Here is a 24,538-nt window from a genome sequence, read left to right on the forward strand (position 1 = left end):
AGGGCGCTCTGATCCCGAAATCCGCAGCACAACGACGGCGCTGTGCACTCCATCCAACATGCAGCATGCAGACTGTGTGAGCCAGTGAGACACGACTTTACACTTTAAAGACATAAATAAACACATTATTTTACTAATATTTAACTCACACAACAGCTTCAAGCTGCCTCTACATCTTTCTTTCTTTCTTTCTTTCTTTCTTTCTTTCTTTCTTTCTTTCATTGTCTGTTGATGGAGTGGATAAAGTAATTTAAACAACTTCAAGTTTCATTTAAATATTTCCCTTTTGGTAAACAATAACCATACTCAATACAAAAGCCTAAGTGAACTCTTTGTAAAAAGCAATTATACCTGCTTGTTCCGTGTGCATACACATAGATTAGCGCAGCAACATTAGATTCAGGGGGTTTTATTGTTATTTCAACCATATAAACAGTACACAGTGAAACGAGACAGTGTTTCCCCAAGGACGAAGGTGCTACAAGAACATATAACACGGGACTATAATAAATTGCACACACAATACAAAATACAAAAAAAGGGATAAAGTGCATAATATTTGTATACAGAGTGTAAGATGTGTAGCATGTGTGTGCATGTACATGGCTACACATGAATATATACAGTATGACTGTAGGTATGGACAGTAGGGAGGTAGCTATTAAGTACAATTGAGTAGCAGCAGATCATGTGTGCATTGGTACACATTGAGTTCATTCTGTAAGAATTCACATTCAGATCACAACTTCATAAAAATATTAAACATCAATAGTTGGAGATACTTTTATGGTGTTAAATGAATTTAATAAACATCATGCATGCAAGAGACGGTGAGAATTTCCGATTTAAAAAAGGTTTCATAAGCACTTCATTGGTAAGTAATGAGTGCACGATGACTAATGCTTCGGACCAAACGCACGTTAATCAACAAAACGTGATCGTTTTCTCGTGAAGACGCTCGCAGGGTTTGCACCAGAAGCTCCACCTTTTCGAGCGGTTCAGTGACCTCACCAGTGGGCTGGATTGTAAGGGTGGGATTTCCAGGCTTTCCGAGAGCGCTGTGTATTCCTGCCTCTCTATCCTAGGATCTATGCGGCTTAAACCACAGCAAAAGACGGACTGCTTGTACCTTTAATAGCCATAGAAAGGCCTATATACCGCACACTGGATCCTTTTTCTACATGCGACTCCAATCGGAATAAATAATTGAGGAATGTGGAAATTACAGAATGCCCAACAGCGCTGGAAAGAGATTTAAACCCACCAAATACATCCCAGTGTCCACCGCTGCCACACTCCTTGTGGGATCGACCACTTTATTTTTCGTTTTCACGTAAGTTTGCATCGCCTCTCCTTCTCATTCGTTGCACGCCGGGTTTTCTTCATCCACTGTGTGCCCCCATATTAAACACACCAGAGTGGATTCACAGCTCGAAGTTTGCATGTGTGGATTCAGCCTCTTAGGTAGATTAAGTGATTTTTTTTTTGTTTTGTTTGAAGGACTGTGTCTTACCCCAGCGGGGAATCTCAGCGGTTCTGAGATGTGTTTGCAAAAAGCTTTTTTGTGCTGCCTTGCTGTGCAGCCTCAGACACACCATTCAGCCATTATACCTGCAAGGCAAACTTCCAGTAAATCATGCAAGTTTAACAAAACTGTGATCATGCAGGAGATCACAGTTTAGGCCGCAGATACTCACTTTCCATTGAAAAAAATGCCGCAGGCGCTAGTTGCATTGGTCCAGCAGGGGCTTGTGTTTGATTCCTGGTACACTTAATTGTGATAGTTCCAGTGTCATCGATGAGCATTATAATCTATCCAGGCTTGGGGGTTTCCAAAGTGGAGTAATGCAGGAGTCCCCAGCTGGGTTTTATTGCATCTACAGCACCACAGTGTCTCACCTTATGTGCATTTAGGTTTTCCTGTGGAGGAAATGAGGATTATGGTTTTAGCTCTGACTAAGGCCAACAGGTCCTTACTCTCAAAATCAGGTGGTAATAATTCAGTTCAAATAAATGTCTATGCTCTGACAAGCAGGTGACAGTGCTTCATCCACACCACCTGCAGTCAGGATGATTACATTATCATGCGATCATGCCAAGGGCCCCTACGTAGAACTGCTTTCGTCCCAGGCTCCTCCGTGTGATGAATGATGTAGGAAGGGAGATAACAGCAGAGAGACAGAGTGATGTCTCCGGTCTGAATCATCGTTTCCACATACATTCTCCTGGGTGAATGAATTATCAGTGAAATCAACGCCGTGCTCAGTCTCACATCTGCAAGGAATCCTGAGTGGGGGTAGGGGGGAGTAGGAGGGGACCTCTGACCTGGACTGAGGACTGTGGGGATAGATCATCCAATCCTTATCCCATGCAGAGCCATTCTGTCTGCCATAATAAAATATCGCTGGAAGTGATTCCTCGTCCTCCAAGGGTGGAAGGTTTTACAGCACTTTAAACACCCTGTGTCACTGTGGCTAATAGAACATGTCGGCTATGTAGATGATGTCACTGTCTTAGTAATAATAAGCATTTTATATCATTGTATATTGTAGATTTTTTTGGTGTGGACAATTAAATAATTGATTGCTTGTTAACACAGATATGGATTGGATTTAAAAGTGTTAATCTGTTTTTTTCACTTGTATGAACAAGATTTGTCACCCCCGGACAAACGCAGGGAGAGACAGAAAATGCTTTAGTTATACACCCTGAGTGGTTTTGCACTCTCTCAGGTCAACGGCTGAGACTGAAGGAAACATATGGTGTTTGTGGGTTGAGTCGGCAGGTTGGATTGTAGCTTTAAAAATCCCAGCACTCCTTGGTATACTTTCCAGGGCTTTGGGTAAACAAATGGCCTGATTTAGCCTGAAGTCTTGATTTAGAATGAATGCATAATGATTTTAAGAGGAGATCTGCATTTCATGCATGTTGTTGCAGAAGTCAGCTTTTTTTTAAAAATATATATATCAGCTCCTCTTGGCTTCTGCTCAATACTTCAATTCACACATTAAGGTTCATCCCCTAGCAGATGGTTTCAGGATGAAGATTAAGACTTTACTCTGTTGCTCCTTCATTTCGCAGGAAAAGGTCCAGAGGATTGAGTCTGGTATAATGGAACCCCCCCGGGGAGCAGTGAATTAGGTCATGCCTCCTTCTTTCTCAAACACACATAGAGTCCATTATATTGAACTCAGTCTAGCCTTGTCTTTGGCTGGAGTGCAAAGCTACACATTTACCAGTGCAAGTCACAGAACAGCAGTGTGCCTTTATCTAAAATGTCTTTGCCAGAATTACATTTAACAAGTACAAAAGTGGGAACATTCAAAATGTCTATGTCACCAACTTTGCTTGGCAGCCTCAGACAGGGGTTAAAACTACATACACACTCATGTGCAAGCAGAATGCCAGGCGCACAAATCTTTTTTTATTCCTAGGACGCAGTATGTTAAAGGTTTCACTGCTACCAGCAGGCCACTCGGTGTCATATGGCCAATGGAGGATGAGACCTGGGGCCAGCACTGGCTCTCTCTCTCTCTCTCTCTCTCTTACACACACACACACACACACACACACACACACACACACAGTCCATGTCCACACTGTTACTGTGTTTGGCATACTGATGCCTGACAGTTTGTGTTTCCCACAGAGATTGAATTAGAACACATTAGTACAGAATTATTTATATCTCCACAGCATGACCACGACTCACCACAAAAAATACTGATGATAAATTAAGCTTTTAGTCATGGTTTTAGCCATCATAATATTTTCCCAACCGTATCTGGGTCTATAATGAGATTCTATTACACTGTAGCTTAGACCCCTCACTGTGTCTTAAAGTGTCCCAGCTCTGTGTGGCTGAAATGAAGACGCTGTCTTTTACCTTTTCGAATGGCTTCATCACTGACCTTGACCATATGCCAAATAAACAACCTGTTCAGGAAACAGAACATCCAGGCTGGCCATTATCATTTGTTGCTAAGCTTTAATAGTCCATACTGCAGAATAGGCTTAGATAAATGAATGGAAACTTTCAACTGATCATCTAGACAAGGCCTGTGTTCAGCAGTTTTTTCTGTGTGGAGGTGAATTATGAGAGAGGTAGTCAGTGGTGGCAGTTGGAGCCAACATATCACCAGGGTGAGAGCAGAGCTGCACATGAGAACAGGCCTGACAGGAATCTAATCTTCAGCTTCCACATCTGTTTCCTCCTTTTCACTGTATATCCATTGAATCCGACTTCATTCAGATCCCACTGAATGCATTGTTTTGTATTTGTGCTCCTTGTGGAGATGTTTAAAGGTATTTCCAGCCGGTGACAGGGAGATGACAGTCAGCCATGAGACAGTGTTAACCAAGGGCTCCTATATTTAAGCTTTTGGTATGTATGGTGCCCATAAATGGTTCAATGTAGAACCATTCTACTGGGTTAATTATACAGAACCTCTGTTTGACTGTGAAATATGTGGATACAGAGATACTTACACAAAGAAACTGCTTTTAGGATAAAAGCTAGCCCAGCTTTTATCCTAAAAGCAGCATTTATTGACAAAAAAATCACATTTTTCTGACCAATAGCTATCGTAGGTCAACCTTAACAAGCTATAATTTCAATAGTTGTCTGCTTTTAAGCTGTATTAGCTGCTGGCTAGTGCATAAGGATTTATGCAATGTGGACTAATAAATCCCATTATCTGTATGATTTTAGTTTTCCTATGTATGTATCTCTGTTTCAACATATAAATCCAGAGGTGTTTGTAATCTCACACTTGGTGTCACACCGAGCTTGCGGCCCTCTCTGTGTTCACCTGCCCCCTCTTTGCTCTGCTGTATGTTACATTGTGGGTTTTCCGTGTTTTATTAATTGAAGGTCTAAAAACAAAATTGAATGTTGTCCTAATCCGTGTCCTGCATGTGATTATGTATTCTGAGCTGCTGTCGTCTTTTTCTCAAAGGTAAACACGCTTGTAACCATTAATGCCTCACTGCTTGGTATTAGTGTCCATTAGAGCCTGTGTGCCTTCCTCCTGTGTGGTGTTGGTGGCTTTGAGGCGCCTGTGTTTGTAGTTAAATGAATTGTTGGTTTAAGTCGTCTTGTTTATGCCCGGTGTGCGAACCAGCTCATCTTGGCTGCCTGTTTTAAATATTGCTCATGTTAAACTTATTTCTGTGTAATTTGTTTATTTAAATGTATGATTGAGGATATATGTCACAAGGACTGAGAGTTTCACAGAAGGAGGAAATTGCCAATTGACATGTTACTAATATGCCTTAGTAGCTCATGCAGCGTCTGCACTCAAGCGTCTATCAACTCGAGATACCAGAAGAGCTCAGCCTCCCCGATGTGATACTCATGTTCGGAGAAATAAGCAGGATTTTGACATGCTTGCACAACTTTGACCTCCAAGTAAGCTTTATAAAAAATAATCTATCAGTCCCTCGAGAGAGCAAATTTCAGTTCTTAAGGCAAGCTCACTCGTCTTTAACCTGTCCTACTCATTTTGCCATCAGACTGTTCTGTCCTCACACACTGTCACAACATTAGGTTTCAACATTCAGTTGAGGTGGATAAAGAGCTATCCTGTCCTCATGTCACACAGAGGATAAAACAGAACTGTTAACAAAAATACAAGATGACTAGGGTCAAAATATTCCCATGGCCTAATAAAATCCATGTGCAGTCTCCTGGTTTATCAAGATAACCAGTAGCAGGTCGGTTCAGTGTGGCTAGCTTTGTCAGATTAGATAACGGTGTAATTTCCTCTGTAGGTCCTCATAATTCAACGCCTGGATTTTGACAGTTATAGTGCAGGCTTTTCTCAAAGTACTTAAGGTGACAAACAATAATGAATAGAGAAGAGGTCTAATTTCACTTTGAGCAGAAGATGAGACCACAGTTATAAATTAACCTGCTCATTTTTAGTCTGTGTAGGAGTTTATGGTTCATTTACATTCCTATTGTGGTTTATGGTTTACCGCAAGACATGTTTCCAACCTGTAAGATCATTACACATGCTCTGCTCCTGCAGTTTCACAGCCTTAAAGGTGCAGTGTGTCAGATTTAGTGGGCTCTGTTTACAGAATATGGCAGAAATGGAATATAATATGCACAACTATGATTTCATGAGTGTATAATCACCTGAACACGCAGTCCACCATGTTGGACCCCCATGTTTCTACAGTAGCCCAGAATGGACAAACTAAACACTAGATTCTCCTTTACGCTCGGAAGTTAAGGGTGAGGTGAGGGGGTTTCAATCAGCAACTACATGCTGGACATCTTTAAAAGATAATTGAGGTTTATTTCAACTTACTGTATTTTTCATAAAGGTTTTTATTATATTGTGGTCTATGGTCTGATGTTGGTCTGTTTGCATGTCCATAACATGAGGATGGTCATTGGTCATGCTAACAGCTGTCAGTTGTTTGGTCAACCACTTGTGGATTGCTATGAAGTTTTGTAAAGATATTCATGATCCCTACTGCCCCACTGTGCCGACTCACAGCTTTATAGAGACAGGAGACTAGACTTCCTCATCCTTATGTGCAGCTTTATCATTCTAAAGATAGGTCATGTATCTGGCTTCGGTGACAGGATTGCATTTAAAAAAAAAAAAACAGTTTCCCTGGAATACCAAAGATGTACCATAGAGTCATCAATATTCTTTTATTTGTGTGTAAAACAAAAAGCTTTTATGGATGATCATCTAGTAAATTTCAGTCGGGGGGGGGGAATTTGAGATGGTTGTTACACCTCCATTGACTTTGATTTATTGTGTCATTATTGTACATCATAGTGAAAATGCAAAGAGATAATCTTGCTCTGGATGGATTCTGTTGATGTTTTTAAAATGTGTAATATTGAAAAGTCTCATTTCAAACAGTGGAGGCAGCAAGACCGTTCACAGTGTTACTCCAGCAGGGGCTCGGCATGTCTGAAAGTGGACTCTGATCTGACTGTTAGACAATCTTGTTTGTGATGTGATCAAATTTGAGTTTCAGACAAATGTCTTGATTTAATAATGATCTGATAGAGTGTGCTTCTTAAGAGACCTGTGGGTAGGGCTCGGAGAAATCCATTGCCAAACTTTTAGCTACATCCAAGATACACAAATACACACAAAGGAAGTCTAGGAACTGCCATATACAGTATCTGTTGAGCCAATGTATGTCCAGCTGTTGTGTCTCCTCAGAGTAACACTCTAGAGTAGTGGTTCTCGCTGGGGGGTCAGGAGTCCAACAACGGTCCTTTTACAAACTCATACAGAGGACAGCAGAAAAATAAGGTAGTTGTTGCTTTTTTGTCTGTTATTTTTATCTTGATGAACCACGGCTTTGGTCACTGTGTGTAGATCATCACCTCTCCTGATCACAGCCCCAGTCAGACTCAGCCTGTAGGATAGTCAGTGGTCAGTGTACAAAGGCAAACTTACGCTGAAGATTAAAAGTAATCCTGAACTACCACCATCAAGTAGGCCTGAGCAGTCTGTCTCACTGGTATTGACGAGTGAAAGAGGCCCAGAGAATAAAAGACCAAGTCTTCCAATCTCATTGCATCCCAGCCGTCCTGTCACTGCTTGACAACTAAGTTAAGATAATGCTGACAGATCCTCTTCCTTGGCTCTGCACCGTGTATCACTGAGCCGGGCGACTGCCTACAGTACATGGCGCACAAACACAAACTGATGCCAACTTTAAATTACACCAAGCTTTCAAGTCTAGGCAAGTTTTACTGATTTTGTTTCTCTTCAACAAAATCAACAGCATTGTTACCTACTCTACACGATGGCATGCAGTTTCTTTTTTATTTGACATGTAACAAGCTTGTCAAACTGCAACACTTTCCTCTGTCTTTGTACATTTGTACAAATACATGCATCCCAAAATGTAAAGTGCAGTGCTTTTTATCCACACAGCATATACAATATGTTTCCTGTCTGGAAGGATTTAAATCAGAGTGCTAATTTCCAGTAAAAATCCATTTGCATGCCATATGTCTTTAACAGGGTGAGATCATTGTTTTTAGATCAGCATGATGAAATGAATATAAGTATAAACATACTAATCTTCATGACCAGGTGTTTAAAGAATCAAAATGATGCATCATGTTCTTAGCATGATTTCCATGCACATGTTGAGCTCTAATAGAAAACAGTGCTGTCTAAAATTAGCCCGTCCTCTATTTGCCAAACGTGTTTTTCACTCGTGCACGTGAATCAGAAAAATTTAATATGCCTTGAAGAACAGGGAGGAAATGTCTTAAATTTGTCATCTGTATTCTCGATCAATAGAGTTCACTTTGTTTCCCGCTGCAGCTCGTGACTGTGCTCCTTTCTCTACATCTATTTTTAAGTCCTTTTGGTTTCTCTGAAGCAGTGACTTTCTGAAGCTCTGGTGCCTGCCAAAAAGTAAATTGTGCCTTGTGATGCCATAGTTGAGCTAAATGGATCCATGTGGATTCGGTGCAGAGCAGTGTGTGGGCGAAAAGTGCGGGAAAGTGTAGCGAGGTGCTCTCAGAGTTTGCTGTACTCCACCACCCGAGTAAGCAGAGGCTGCTTGGAAAGTCTCCTCCTGGGGAACATGTGGGATTAATTTAGACCTCCAGCCTCTCCCTCCTTGGGTGTCTCCACCCTGTTTCCCCTCATGTTGTTTTGCCAAAGGGAGACCATGACTGGTAATAAGTAGAAACAGAGCTCCATGTCTTAACACCCTCAGCTGGAGTGGCTTTCTGAGAGATCATGGAGTCTGTAGCAAGCCGAAGCTCTTAGTGTTTACAAGAGAGCAGTGTCCATCTTTGGGACACAGAGGCAGATGGACTTTGTGATTACAAGGGAAGGTCTTCCGCATCTTTGCGGTGTATGGAAATGAGTGGGCACAGTAAACAAAGCCACTGCCCATACATCTGAGCTGCAGTATGTGATTAAAGCATCTTTTAAATTATTTTGATGACAATAGTTTTAGTAGGAAATGTAACATTTGAATACATTGGTTGGAAATTCAGGCAAAAACCTAGGCAGTATTGATGCATTAATTATATAGCTGAGACGTCTTCCTGATACTTCCTCTGAAGATGTCAAAGTAATATGAATTTATCAAGTGACAGCGGAAACAGTGCGACAATGTGAAAGTGAATTATCAGCTGAATCTGCAGCTCCCCTCGGCCCACAAATTTACTGTTTTCCACAACCCACAAGTGACAAAAAAAAATCAATTATTGCATGTTTAAAGCTGCTATGATGAATATCTTTATGTTTACAATGGGTCACATTACAACATGTATGTGAAAGGACTTCACTTGCTTGAAGTGATGACTCCAGAATTATACCAGCTGACTCTGCATGTCTCTTCAGCTCTTCTTAACTTTCTACAGTCTTAAAAGTTTCACAGTCCATAACTTTGCTGTTTTGGTTCACTCCATAGACAGTATATATATGGATGTTGTCAGCAAAATCGCAAAGACATGGATCATTAGACAACCTGAGGCAGGCTGAATGAAGTCTGGGTGCTTAGACAAGCTACCTGTAATGGCACTCACCTGTCAATCAAAGCAGTCACCCTGTTAATTATGCATAACTTTAAGCGTTAATATAACATGAATGAGTGAGTTATATAAGAAAATCACCCTCAGTACAGTTGTCATGAACAAAGAAAGTAGCTGGAGACTAAAGCGTTTTTTTTGTACCAGGCTGTAAACATGTTTATTCCTGCTGTGATGTTGGACATTTTTAACATGAGGCCTTATGTAGAGTCATTAATTCTGTAGCCAGCCTCAAGTGGCCATTTGAGGAACTGCAGTTTTTGGCATGTCTGCATTGGCTCGCTTGGTTTCCTCTTAGTCATTCAAAAGCAGTGTAAAAAGGCAACTGTCTGCAAAAATGTTTGCCACTATGACATTAGCTTCTTTTGGTCTGTCTGATGTACTTGAATGAGGTGATATTCTATTAATACAAGTGGTCCCTCTTTTTTTTTAAAGCCAGGGATCCAGGCGGCTCTAGCCAGATGTTTCTCTGTTAGACATTTGCCCAGTTCCTGTAGTCCACTGTCAAGGCATCTTTTATACTGTCATGTCTGTCACATGCTTTTATTTCACCCCTCTCTGGACAGTTTATGAATAGGTATCAGCTTTATATTAATAATTATTAGAACTTGAATTACCAAATGTCATTGACTTATAGATAGAAATGTCCTTATAAACCTATATACAAGTGTGTGCAGACATTAGCACCATCCCCTATAACAATACAGTTAGCTATTTTGCTGTGACATTAAAGGACTTTTTGCTGTTTGTCTTCCACACAAGCTTTACTTTTTTAGCTTTCACCCACTCTTTATCACCCACTCTTCTGTAATTGTGATCAAACTCCTCTGGCACCAAGGCACATATGAAAAGGCAAATGTATCTCTGTGATTCGTTGTTTTTATGATAAGGTGACTTACACCTACATACATACACTGCAGAGACAAAGTAAACCATGAACATGTTGTGAGCTGGATCCTTGTACTCTTCTTCTCTTGTCAAATGTCTTTTCAAGACAATGGCATCATGCTTCATAGTGAGGATATTTTAAAATGAGGTTAAATTTACAACGGACAAATGTGTTCAGCCTGCAGGCCTTCACCATCCTCTGTGGATTCCAGGTCCACTTCCATCAAATATAGTGTCTCAGTGTCATCTGGAAAAAAAATCCCTGCCACAGTTTGAGTCTTGATGCCAGTTTTGAAAGGAGCTTGTGTTTTTGACGTTTCAGGTCATCCAGTTTTAATACTTGAAGTGACATAAATTTTAGTCACAGAGATTGTTTTATTTAGCTGTTGTTGTTTCTTCAAGCCAGTAAAAGAGACCCACTTATGCAGTTGTGCTATTTTTATTACACAGTTTGACAGACCATATAAAAATGTGTAATAAATTAACACTGATGGTGTGGAAGGAAGTTGTTGAGCACATCTGTGACAGAGGCAGTACTCTGAAGCTGCTGCTGGAGAGCAGACAGACAGATTTAAGCTGTGGATTTCCTCTGTTGCAGTTTTCTTTGGCCCAGCAGAGTGCAAAAATCTGCAGAAAGTCCTGCTTTTTTAAGTGTTATCTTTGTCCAGCTGATGAAGTCATAGCTGCTCTATCTTTGACTGAAAAACAACGACAGGAAGTTTGACATATAAGCAAAGAACTGACAGTGATGGTCCACGATACAGAAACTCATGTAGTTGAAATGATAACAGAGCTGTTTCCCAGCTCAATTAATTTTATGTACATCACATTTGAATGTGATATGGGTCAGTCAAGCACTTTAATGATGTGGTCTGGATGTCTTTGTTGGGCGGTGTGCAGTGTGGTTCTGTATCTCAAAGTGTTTTGGGTCCTTTAGTATGCTTTGGCTTCATCCTGCCTTATCTCCTCCAGGGTGAGGATGTTTTCTGTTTGTTTTGCCTCTTGTCTCAGGGGAGTTGGCTGTTTGTTAAATCTCTTCCATGAACAACGATTTTCTGTTTATAGTTTAGCCACCATACCTAGGCACAGTTTGTCTGCTAAGCTTTAAATTTCGTGGAAGTAAGGTGAAGCTGCGTGTGGGGTGTATAAGGAGCGATCTGCATTTGAACAGTGGAGGGTTTTCAGATTTTCTCTTCCTAAAAAGTCGACTTGAAACAATGTTTCAACTCTTTGCTTTATTAGGTAGCTCCAGGGATGGAGCTCCATCCTGCCTTATCTCCTCCAGGGTGAGGATGTTTTCTGTTTGTTTAGCCTCTCGTCTCAGGGGAACTGTCTGAGAAATGAGCAGCAATCTAGAGCCTGACCTTTTGGGTAAAACAGTTCATGCAAGCTCAGACCTCACACACTGACTATACTGTAAAAGCAAAATTGTGCTGTGGCTGAGGTGCAAAATATGAAGAGACCCAGGTGCATACATATAGACAATGGAGGCTGCTCTGGGGCCTTTAGAGACAGTGTGCCCTCTAACAATGTGTTGACCTTTTCAGTGATTACCACCTTGGCTACACACCTGTGTATAAAGGAGAACTCTGGCTGTTGATACTGTCCAATGTCAAGTCTCAAGTTTATAGAAAACAATTAGAACTCTTTCCACTTCCAGCACATTGTTGGTAAAACATGACCCATACAGGCCTTATGTGTGTGTAACTAGTAACTAGCATGCTCTGGATCCTGTTGTAACCACTATGCACCACTGATCAGACCTCAAACCAAATGAAGGATGAACGAAAAGAGAGCCCGAGGGTGTCAGTGCTCAGAGCACCATGGCTTCACTGCCACAGCACAGAGCCACTTTACTCCAAATTTGTATCTTGTTTGGAGTCTCAATCCGACCTGCACATGGCAGTGGTCTAATTCACTGACCTGTCTGCACCCAGTGAGTTTAACAGTCTAAACCCATTGATCAGAACTGACATGAACAGCACACTTGGTTATTCTCAGAGTCAGTTGCACAGCACTCCACCCCAACCCCCATGACTACTACCACCATGTGCATTCACAGCAGTGTGAATAATTGCTAAAATCCCGATTAAACTGCTGTGGAACTGTTAGCCAACCAGCCAAATCCAGCCGATCCCTCCAAATTGTTTTAATCGTTTTCCCTGTTGACATCAGGGCCACCCGGCTCACAAAGGCAGGGCACCAATCACCAAATCTAGACTGACACCTAAGTTTTCCTAATAAGTCACATATCTTCAGTGTCTGATCTATGCCAGGGTTTGACAGATCCATAGTTGGGGAACAAATCTTTCTCCTCAGGGTGCCATCCTTTCCAGCTGTGTTTTGTGTGATGCACAATGTATCTATGAATATGCAGCAACAGTCAGACTGCCCTAAGTGGGCCGTGTTGAAGTTCCAGTCAAATATTTACTCAGCTCAGGATCTCAAGACCTCTCCCCTTCCCACTCTCTGACAGAAACAGAAGTTTAATAATGCAGCAGTTATAATGTACCTCTTTGCATTAGTCCCATAAGCAGGCTGGCTTTTAGCATCACTGAATATCAAGCAAAATAACCTGTGAGTATCAATTAGTTTCCTTTATTGATCTTTATACAAGGCCCTACCCAGCTCTGTACTCACTGCCTGCCTTAATTCATTTTACATTCTGATCCTGCACATCCTCTGCCATGTGTTTTGTGAAGATGACGCCTAGTGTCAGTTTGCATTTGTCTCCCAGCTATATTCACCTACCTGGCCAGGGTTTTAAAAAAGCTACAGTTATGTTGCCCTCACAGTGACAAGTGCCGCTGTCAGTCTCAGAGCATGATGCCGTGATTGAGTCACGTCTGTGTTCAGATTGTGACAAGCTGAAATGTCTGAGGAGATGCGTATATTTTCATTGGTGGCAGGTTGAAGCTCCCCTGATGCGTGCCTGTGGGTTCAGCCTGACTTGCACAATATGCTATCTTGCTCCATGTTAATCAAATCAGAGCTTATCTGCGAGATTCCTCGTTCCTGAGTATATTTCTGCCTGCACTTATGTGCTTGGTGCTGCAAATTTAGAAGTTCACCCTGAGAATGTGTGCAGAATGTTATTAGTGAGGCTTAGGTCTTCCCTTGAGACCTCTGTCACAGTTAACTTTCAGAACCAAGTTTTGTGATTTCTGGAGAATTTCTGGTTGTCATGTACACCTTGAGTGAATATTTATGGCAAGCAGTTTAAGTTTTTAAGTTTAGTTTACATCCTTGCATATTTCTGAACATTTCTTTTACGTAAACAATGAAATGAAATTTACAGTGTGTACGATTTGCAATGTGCAATTGAACAAGAAATATTAAATGTATTAATCATGGTGTGCTCATCACAGTCCTCCTTGCTGCAGGAAAAAGGTTTGACTTGGCCTTGGTGTTTTGGGGGATATTTTAGGAGTCTGAGTGAGTGCAGGAACTAGAAAGATGACCCATCTGGGAGCCACAACTCCCATCAACAACATTGTGACTGATTTGATTGAAAGCCCCAAATGAATAGTTTCCCGAAACTCATGGAGGAGGAGCGGGAATCACAGGCAAACTGCTGAGCGGTCAGAAACTACACCTGGCTCTGGGAAGCGTTAACGACATGAACAATTGGTCAGGATGGTGGAGAAGTAAAAACGTTATAGCTCCCGCAACCCCAGTGCTAAGTAAAGACCCGAAGGAGCCTAAGAGCAAGTGTAGCTCAAATGTCACGTTTCAGTCTGATCCCTAGAAACACTTCAACTCAGGGGTGGCAGTGATGGGCAAGGAGTTTGTGTTGTTGTGTCTGGAGAAACCGACAAAAGCTCTGTCCCTCAGCCGTGGGTGACAGGGAATGTGACAACAGCTGCCCCTGGAGCATGCTCTCATGTGGCATTGGTTGAGGTGCGGTGGCAGCTGGAACAAGAGAGCACTGGTACAGATATGCAGAACTGAGTCTTGGGATAAGAGGAGAAAACAGAAAAGAACAACACACCTCTGTGCATCAGCCCTCTACTTCTACTCTAGATTCCCACAAAATGATATTTTTAGACCATCACTAATCTAAATCCCAGCATCTGTCTCAGAATTTCAATAGCCTGTCATGATGTTAATCATGTTGACTTTAACAAATGTGTTTCTCACCCCTGTCTGCAGCCTGTAAAATCTCAGTAATGCGTAATTAGTTTTGGTTAAAAAGCAGAAAGACACTTTTCACAAGGGAAAATACAATCCATATAGTGTACTTTTTTCAATGGGCATCTTTGTATGAATGAATGTTTGGAAAAACAGCCAAATGTTCTGTTTAAACTCTGAAATGTATAGCAACCAAATCTGGTAAAAAGAGCCTACTCAAGTGCAATAAATGTATCTGAACATGAACATGTACAAACACTTTGTGTGGTTTTCTCCATGCCAATGCATACCATTTTGGTAGAATCTAGCTTGATTGTATTAATTATGTGCAAGTGTAACAATTTTCATGCCAGAAAATTTCGAGCATTCAGCACACTGACATAATTAGATTCTTGGCAGGAAGGGAAAGCTTCTGAAATGGCAGTTCCACCACACACCCCCATGCTCTGTTAAAGGACAAGAGTAGCAGCATATTTACACATATTAGTACTACACCTTAGCAAAACAGCACATTAGAGTCAGTTCAGATGGATAGGTTCACAAAGAATGGTGTAGCACAATATATATCTCCTACATCAGTCACATCAGATGCGGCTGGACAGTGTCCAATTGATTAGAAAGTACTGATATCAGTACTGTATGTACAGAGACAGGGTAACATTAGCTCAGCCTGGAGTTCACCATGTGAATCGGGCAACTTGAGGCCAAACGGCAGCAGAGAAGCAGGTTGGTGCTGCTAATAGACTCTCTGGGTCACGCTCTGGGTCATGTCCTCCCACCTGATTCCCTAGCTTGGCATGATCTTGCACCTTGTATACACAGACATTTACACAGGCAAAAAAAAAAAAAAACTGGTATGTGAAGGTCTTTGATTGGTTTTGACATGAAAGTGCTTTTTTTTTTTTTTTTTTTTTGAACAACTGTGATTAGTAAGGTCATTAAGCATGGCTGCAGGTAAAGTGCTATATAGTGTGACCCTTCACACTTCTGTGCATTTCATTAGTATAATCACTGTATAATCACTTCTCCATGGCTTGCGGGGTCAGACTTTATTGTGGGTTAGCAGGAGCAGTCAGACATGTGAGTCTGCCTCTGAAGCAGTGTGAAGCAGTGTTTGCAGACATGTGGCTCTACCCCGAGAGTGGTGTCGACCAGGAGGGAGGCTGCTGGTGCTGCCAACACATTTTTCAAGCTCTGCCGAGGTGATGCCTCGTAGTGCGCTTAATGAAGCACATGTAGAATGAGCATGGGTATTGATCTTCCCTCTCATGGGTTATGCATGAGGCAGGAGCTAATTATTTTCTGAAATTAACTGAGGTGATACGATAAAGAAAGTGGCAGAAGAGATTGTTTTTTTTTTTTATTATTATTCTTTGTTCGTGTCAGTAGCATGCACACTTAAGAAAATGTGAAGTATGAAATGTATCAGTGTTTCAGCATATACTGTAATCAAGATTCATAAATGAATGAAATTAGTTGCATGCAAAGAGGTGCAGTAGACATTTGTCTGTCACATTCCCCATGGCCCAAAGAAACCACTTCATCCCTCTGTGTCAGGTAGCGCCTCACCTACAAGGTTTCCTGCCAGAAGCTCGTCACCCTGTAACCAGTTTCACTTTTAACCACTCACTTTTAGTTTCTCCTCGTCTGCACTGTGAAGGACATGTGTCCTGCTTCACGTGCCTTCAACGGTAGAGCTTATACTAAGTATAATTTCCTCTCACGCTCATACGGAACAACAGAGCTGCTGTTCTCGTTATCTGCCCCGCATACAGACCCTTAATGCATGATAAGTGCGTTTGCTGCTCAATCGTTTGCAGTGTGTGTTACTGCTTTACATTCAGCGTGTGTATCAGAGACCAGAGAGCCAACGACAAGGGCTGCCATTCAAGCACTTCACTGTGCTCATTTACAATCTGCTCTCCACATTGCCAGGCTAAGTGCTGACTGAGTGAGGCCTATTTTTAACTCTCCCCATCCTCATAACTGGAGCACAGCGCTCTCTTCATTGAAACGGGGAATCAGGATAAAAGGCAGGTAGTTGTCAATCAGTTGTAATTGACGTTCATTTCCCATCTCTTTTTACTCCACTCTTTTTCTTACATTCAACAGTGTATCACTTCTGGGATCTGTACTCTAAATGCTGCTTCTGGGTGCATTTAGGAGTTCAACTTGGCTGTGAGACTCAGGAATCTCAGTAGCTTGTTGGTCAAGCTGGGCGCCTGCCAGACCTTATCTTCAAACCATATCCAGAGGACATTTTTATCACTCTTCCATGTGTACAAACCTGACATGGCCAGGCCAGTTTACTGAGCAAACTACTCTGATAAACTTTTTATCTTCCTCCACTTGAACATTTCAGCAAAATCCATCATCAGGTATAGGAAAGTGCAAACATTAATAAATCTTGGGATATAGAGAAGTTTACTTTCTGGAGATAAAGCAAGCTGTTATATTTCTTTCTGAGCACCTGGTGATCATCAGTCGACTTATAATGCCTGAGTGTGGCTGTGCCCTGCCTCCACTGGGTATGAATGGAACAGATGGGCCCGGGGTTAAAGTGGGGAAGCGACTCTGCTGGTGACACCTGTGCATCACGAATGCGCTTCGTGCTCCTGGATCTCCCTGTGCCCACATGAACACACTGATCTCATTTTGTAGGCTGAGGTCAGATCAGTCTCAGCCAGATGGGAATAATTAGTTAATGTTACTATATGAAAAGTGTTTTTCTTTAAACAGGAGTCAAAGAATGTAGGTGATATGTGTCATCTCTGCATATTTATACATGCACAGTGATTTGAAGTCAGCTGTGCATGCTATTATTCAACTTATGATGATGTTGGTTAAGCCTGGAATTGTTCTATATGTTCCTTTTTGGCAACGGCAATCCCCCCAAAAGACCAAAATACCAATGCTTTAGTCCATCCCTCAATTAGACTATATATAGATAGACTTCCCTATCCTGTTTGTGACTCAATGCCAAGCCAATTACTCCCACTGAAGATATAAATCTTTTAAAATGGGCCACAGTTATGCAGTATAGTTTTATTCATCAAAGGCTCAGTCTTTTTTATTTAACAGTTGGATATTGTAATTTTAACAGACTATACTATAAGACATTTGCTGGGGACTATTTTCAGGTACAGAAATGAGTATTTATGGCACCAGGACAGTGTATTAGCATTTGACTAAAAATAAACTACAGATCACATTTTCATCATAATGAAGGAAAATGTCATCCAGCAAAACAGTGCAGCTCATAAACATGTTTTTAATTTATGACAATGGAGGTCTGTGGTAGGGCTGTGTCATTCAAATGTGGGAATTGAATTCCAGATTGACAGTCTCTAAGTGCAAAAGGCTGTTTGCACTGTGTTTTTAAACTTGGCTCACTATTTCTACCAGTTTGTTATAACACACACTACATCATTGCTGAGTCATTGTGGACTGTACTGGAAATACCATCATATTATCGATTCCAGGATGCTGAGGCAGTAGCTTGTCAAATAAAGATATTTCTACATTAAGAAGCTGTCACACAGCACAGTTTGAATGAGTCTGAATAATGCAGACTTCCTCGTTAGCCGATAATAGAGATCAGTCCTCTGTTCTTCTCCCACACCTGCTGTGTTTCAGAGAAAATGGAGTGTCTTAGCAGCACTCTTGCTCGGGTGTTGCCAATCTGTTTGATGCCAGGGCTTAATGAGGCTTGCATTATGCCACAGCTGGTAGAGGCCCGGCCCTGACACCGGATACTGATTCGGAAGGTAGGAGCAGGATTCTTCAAAAGACCCCAGCCCAGACTATTGAACTTTTTATACCAACCCCACATTTATTTGAGATGTACCAAGCAGAGATATATTGGTTGCATCACCACATATCCATCAGATGGAAACATTAGCTAACAGACCTTAACTCAAGGCACACGTACTAGCTTGAGTTAAGACTTTCAAAGGTCAAGAATGAACTATAGAATTGTGCTAACTAAGTTTCTATCTAGTGAAGTTTCTAATTAAAAAGATAAAAATAGAAATATTGGTATTCATTATTCAGCAGTTTCTTTTGATATGTAGATATCTAGCTAGTTAGCAAATGAGCTAGCAACAGTTAGCATGCCAATAAATATGACTGTTAATTAAATGTCTCCTCTAAATGATTGTGCAGGGTTTCTGTACAGAGGACACTATTAGTTTTTAGACGTATAAAAAGTTTAACAACTTTAACCAAACAAACCAAAAATGTGTAATACTCAAGTCTAGATGGAGCCTATGATGTTTTCTGTGAGTTTCATGGCCACTGTGGCTTCTCCTATGTTTTTGAAAAAGGGATCGTGAGGCGAGGGGTATCCAGTTGTGTCTGCAACCACACAGCTAGATGCCACTAAGTCCTACACACAGGGCCTTTTAAGTGTTAAAAGACTACAGCTACAGTACACAGTTACAGTGATGGCTTTATACATTCAGCAAAATGTAGTGTTATAGTGTTTCCATACATGCCCAGTACAGTACACCACATGTAGCATCAAGAGCTCACGCCCACACACACCTGCTTCAAGTAATGCTTATACATTTACACAAAGACGCACACACACACACACAGTCAGCGACGGCTGGTTATCATGTATAGTGTCCTGGAAAAACAGTGGCAGCTGGAGAAACTGAACACTGCTTTGCTAAGCAGGGTCAAACCGTAAAATGCAGCAGTTTGTGGTAACATTTTGTCCTATACTGCACTGAAAAAGATAATGTTGCTCCAAAGCCAACACTTTCCTTCGAAGCACAACAGCAGCTCTTTGGCATCACACAGAGTGAAATTAGGTTTGCTGATGGGAGGCGAGGGTGTAACAACTTAACACCATAGAAACAAACACAGAGCGACTGACACTACATTCACAATGTGTGTTTCCCCGTGTAGAAAAATAAAGCCATGCAACAGGCGTTCAGCTGGAATGGTAACCTCTTGCTGCTACATAATAGATTTTACTTTTAAGGCTCCATTCTAACCCCATATTAAATGATGATATTGGATGGGTTCCATATCATTTATTGGCTCTTTAGTGAAGCCTGGTAATTGGTAAGAGCAAACAGCTAATTGATTGCTACTGGCACCGTTGTGTTAAACTGCAGTTAGCATTACCTTCCCCTTCATCCACTGCTTTTCATTTAATTATGCAGAGAGATTTATACTTGCTTCCATGGGTCTGTAAAGAATTATTGTAGCTAGTGTGTATGAGTCTGCACTTTAGATAAGCACAGGTTATCTACCACCTGGTTGAACAGCAGAAGTCAACCTTCTCAGTATGAAATGTTTGAAAGAGAGTTGGCTGGAAGCAGTGATATCCCCCTTGGTGATGGGGTTGTGGATGTTTTATTAGATTGACCCCACAGGTTAGAGGTGAGCTTTGAGGTTGACAGAGAAGCAGAGTCAGCATCGAGTAAAAACGCAATGTACCGTTTGCTTTGTGCGAAACTCCAAATCTAGGCATTTAAACACAAAGACACCCTGACATTTCTCCCACCACGAGACCCAAGAGCTTGAATAGACTGAACAAACACACACAGGAGTTTACGAAACAAGCTGTTTGCACACAATGCAGGGGCAAGCCGAGGGCAAGGTGCTTCACTCAGGCTTCAGCATGTTTTTGGCTATGCAGCTGTGTGTGTGTATGTGTGTGTGTGTGTGTGTGTGTGTGTGTGTGTGTGTGTGTGTGTGTGTGTGTGTGTGTGTGTGTGTGTGTGTGTGCGTGCGTGTGTGTGTGTGTGCATGAACTGTGACCTGTCACAGCTATAAAAAGGTGTTGAAGTCATGGCAAGGTGACAGTGAATGCAAGGCCTAGTTTTGGCTAATCCCCGCAGGATGGCAAGCCTTGTTCCACATAATCACAACACAGTGATTATGTTCCTATTACTGCCCATTGTATCAGCACATTCTGTTTCTTTATATAATATTATCTCCTGTTTAATGGACGCTTTTATGCGTAGCATATTTCTGGAGCCACCCATACCAAATATGTAGGCACTCTCCCAGTGCTGTAATGTACTGCTTTTATCCAAAGTGCTTACATTAGAAGCCACACATATTTAGTATGGGTGGATCTTTGGCAGTGTGAAAGCTGTGCAACATAAACCCACCTAAAGTTAGTTTACAGAACTTCTACTGGAAAGACTTCGGTCCTGTTTTATCTTGTTGCTAAGTAAGGCACAGAGCATCAGCCTTTAATTTAGCACTACCTGGCTGCACTGAGTGTGTGTATACTACTTATTATACAGAAGAGTAACTGGAGCCTGTTGCAGCAGCAGGCTTAATTATAATAAGTGTAGATTTATTCATCACTTAATCAATATGGGTTGCACCACACAAAGTAGTTTTTACACAGGGATTAGTTATTACTAAATATTTACACACGCTATCTGCCTGATTAGAATGTTGCACAGCTAATTGAATGGATTGACAAAACTAATATATGACCCATTAAGAGTATTAGAAATGGTGTTCAACATACCAGAGTGGGTATTTGATACAAAAGCTGTTAAATCATTTTGTCAACTGGGATGAGTTTAAACTACATTTAACAAAAATAGCACCATATACCACTAATTATTATCCTAATGAAGTTAGACTAGGCTATAGACCGTACTAAGGCCCCTTGCATGCATCTCTGCAAACACACACAGACACCAGCAAGAAGTTGAGCCGGATCCAACTTTCAGCCTGATGTCATACTACGGCCACCAATCAGACATCAGAGGTCAAACCCCTTCACAGTCAGCCTGAAATGTCTTCAGTGGATTCATATTCAGGTGGATTCATGGACTAAACTATGAAACACCACCTGTTGTGTTCTGGCTTTGTTTATTTCATGTACCAGCTTCTAAATCTGTGTCTGGCTTGTGGTTTACACTGCAAAATGGTGACATGAAGAAGTTTAATTTGCTCTGTGTCTGATTTTTTTTTTTTGGAAAAGAGTGAGCACATAAGACAGTGAATGAGAGTGAGGGAGCACCGGCATCGATAAAGCAAGTTAATTATTATTAGTTATTTCCGGATTGATTCACAACTGTTATGTTCAGCACAAATAGACACAACCCCAGCAGCTCACACCGCCACACAACAAGCACCTGATTTTGTCTTAAGTATACTAATAGCTTCCTTTTATAAAGAATTGGTAGTTAAGTTTAACTTATGGCCCCAGCAGTGGTTATATTTGGAAGTCATGTGCTGCACTGACTTGGTTTTGATTGGACGGCAAAACAGATACTTCAAGGGTCTTTCAAAGGCTTCATCTGTATGTATAATGTAATGAATACCCCTTTAAGGCTCGCAGCAGTGTATATTTTGGTATCATCTGCATCTAATTAATTTTTGCATTATTGAACTGTTGAACTGAGTCACACAAGTGACATTAATCAATGAGCTGCAGCCGGAGGTTGAACATGATATCATGCACAGGACCCGATCAAATATACCACAGCCTAACTCTGTGTGTTGATCACATATTGTTAAATGGCAGTCGTTGGGAGTCTGACTGAAATAGAACAAGTTCCTCTTACATTTGGCCGCTATAAATATTGTACAGCCTTCAATGCAAAACACCGTTTCTCTTTGTTTTGCACAACTGCAACAAGACCAGGCTGTCTGTTAGATGAGGGGATTACATGTGAAGTCTGGCAAGTGTGTATAAAAAAAGGACAAGTTTATAGTCAAGTTGAGAGGTCACTCTAATGTTAAATTGTTAGAAGGAGGCAGAAAGTGGAGGATCCAAAGCCTGTCCTCCACCACCTCTGAAAAGTAATTTGCTTTGCATGGTTAGGCAAGGACAGGATGGTGTTACTGTTAGAGGGAGATGGATAGCCATGCAAGATAGCACCCTATAATTAAAATAAATCACAAAAAAAGGATTCTAGTTGATGCTGATACGATGAAAAAGATAAATGTAGTGTGTTTCTGTCTAGTGTTGTCTGCGTAAAAGGACATTTTCAAAGGCTAAAACCAAGTCTGTCTGAAAAAATCCCATTAGGGTTCACTTAACATGTGAACAAGACCATTTTAACCATTTTCAAGCCTGCTTTGTAAGCAGTGTGGAAACACTATTGAGCTCACGGGACACAAAAATGTAATCTAACTGACTTTTAAGAAAAAGGTAAGCCTGTTATATCACAAACAAATCAGTCTAACCTAGTTTCTAACATCCAGATGTTTCTCCTTTGTGTATTAATTCTTAGAAATGGTACTGCTGGTTTACTACAGACCAAGTGTTTCCGTCTGTGGGTCGTTGTTTTTGTGGAAAATGTGTCTGATAATTGCTGTGCTCCTCCAGTCAAAATGTCACTATGCTCTTTGACTATGGAGCTATTTCGCTGTAGAGGAGTGAGACATTTGAGGTGAAGTCCTACTTGTTTCAGCATCAGACACATGTTCACTCGCCCTCCGGTATTAAAGATCCAGTGTGTAGGCAGGTGGAAAGAGAGGCACAAAAGGCATTGTGTATTTTCCTGGAAGCTGCCAGTAATCAGAGCTACTTACTTCTCTGCACTGTAGCTGTTCCTTACCTGCAGCAATTGTTGTCCTGAGCACTATAACTTGTATCGATTCTATTAATTCTCTTGGTTGTAACACTACATTCATAATAAAATGAGAGCGGCAAAGAAAATCTTCCTTGATGGCTGTTATGTTCCGTCACCATTTGAGACATTTTAGGGAATATTTTCTCTCCAAAATGTTTGCTACAGTCATGACCTTTGCGACCAAACGCCCAATAGCAATGGGAGTAATTTCAGTATCTGGTTAGACTGACAGTATTGCTCATTCAGCTGCTGACACTCAATAACCATCAACACAAATGTCAAGCATGTTTGATAATGATCAGCACATCCCTGACGAGGTCTAGAGCATCTGAGGAGGAAGATGGTCCTGACTCTCTCTCTCTCTTGCCCCTGCTGTCATCTAGATGTTGCTTGACCTCACTGTTAGAGGGATTTCCACTAAAAGATAGTAAGTGGCGACACACACCAGCCACGGTGTAGAGGCAGAGGAAGCAGTCAATTTGCTGACGTGGTATGAGACTACCACTGCTGCTAGACTGATTTTTTTTTTTTTTTGCCGCAGGTCAATCTGAATGTGGCTTATGGCCTAAAAGTCAACACCAGAACAGGCTCCCCTGGTGCAAATGGGGGTGATGTTTAGGAGTTTTGGAATTTTTTTTATTTCAATTCAATTGGCATGTGTTTCCTGTGCTCAAAGAGCAATTTCACAACAAAGCTGAACTCCTTACCTTCAACCTTAAAGTCATTCTGGTTATAATTGTGATGCGAAACATCTACAAAGACATACAAATGTCTGTGTGTAAAGTGGTAGTATTGGTGATGGGACCTCCCACCCCCATGCCGTCCCTAAAGCCTCTTTCTCCTACCTGCTGCTGGGTTGTCATATTTTCCACTGTGGGTTGAAGCAACAGACCATCCAGGCTCAATAGAGCCTCCATTCATTCATTGAACTGAGGGGAGGGAGGTGGAGGCTGCACTAAGTAACGGCTGCTGTTCTCTTCTTCTTGTGAATAGGTGTGAATGTAAAAGGTTCTGACTCATGAACTGTTCATTTTATTCATGGCTCAGGAGAGACCAGCGCTGTTTGTAATCCAGACTCTGGGGAGGTTACATGGAATCAAGAAAAGCGTTGTTGTGTGGAGAGAGACAGTTTTAGCTCTGTGCGTGGTCGTTTAATTATGAAGATTTTTTATTCACATACGTGTGTTAATTGTCAACTCTTCCTACCAGTTAGTCTGAGGTGCACTGATGAGCGAGGTGTTGCCCTACTGAGGATCTTTAAAAAAGCACAATGTTACACTGCTGATCCAATATAAACTAGCATGGGAATCGAAATGTGCTCTATCTGATCAGATTTCTGGTGTTACAAACTGCCTTAATGCATATGTGATTTTGGCCCTGCACCCTTTGCCCGCCTCTCACTATATGATTAATG

The 24,538-nt window shown here is 41.4% G+C and overlaps 1 protein-coding gene across 2 annotated transcripts in view; it reads left to right on the forward strand.

Moving 5' to 3' along the window:
• Positions 1-215: 215 nt before the first annotated feature.
• zdhhc8b (zDHHC palmitoyltransferase 8b) overlaps positions 216-24,538 on the forward strand; it is a 59,492-nt gene continuing 35,169 nt past the window's right edge. Inside the window, exon 1 of one of the 2 annotated variants that reach the window (XM_027273989.1) lies at positions 216-1,333. In XM_027273989.1, coding sequence (XP_027129790.1) covers positions 1,230-1,333 — 104 coding nt within the window. In that variant the 5' untranslated portion in view covers positions 216-1,229. The remainder of the gene's footprint in view (positions 1,334-24,538) is intronic. The other variant, XM_010733329.3, reaches the window with a different exon arrangement.

The sequence above is a fragment of the Larimichthys crocea genome, chromosome III (assembly GCF_000972845.2).
Source record: "Larimichthys crocea isolate SSNF chromosome III, L_crocea_2.0, whole genome shotgun sequence".
Lineage (NCBI taxonomy): Eukaryota > Metazoa > Chordata > Actinopteri > Sciaenidae > Larimichthys > Larimichthys crocea.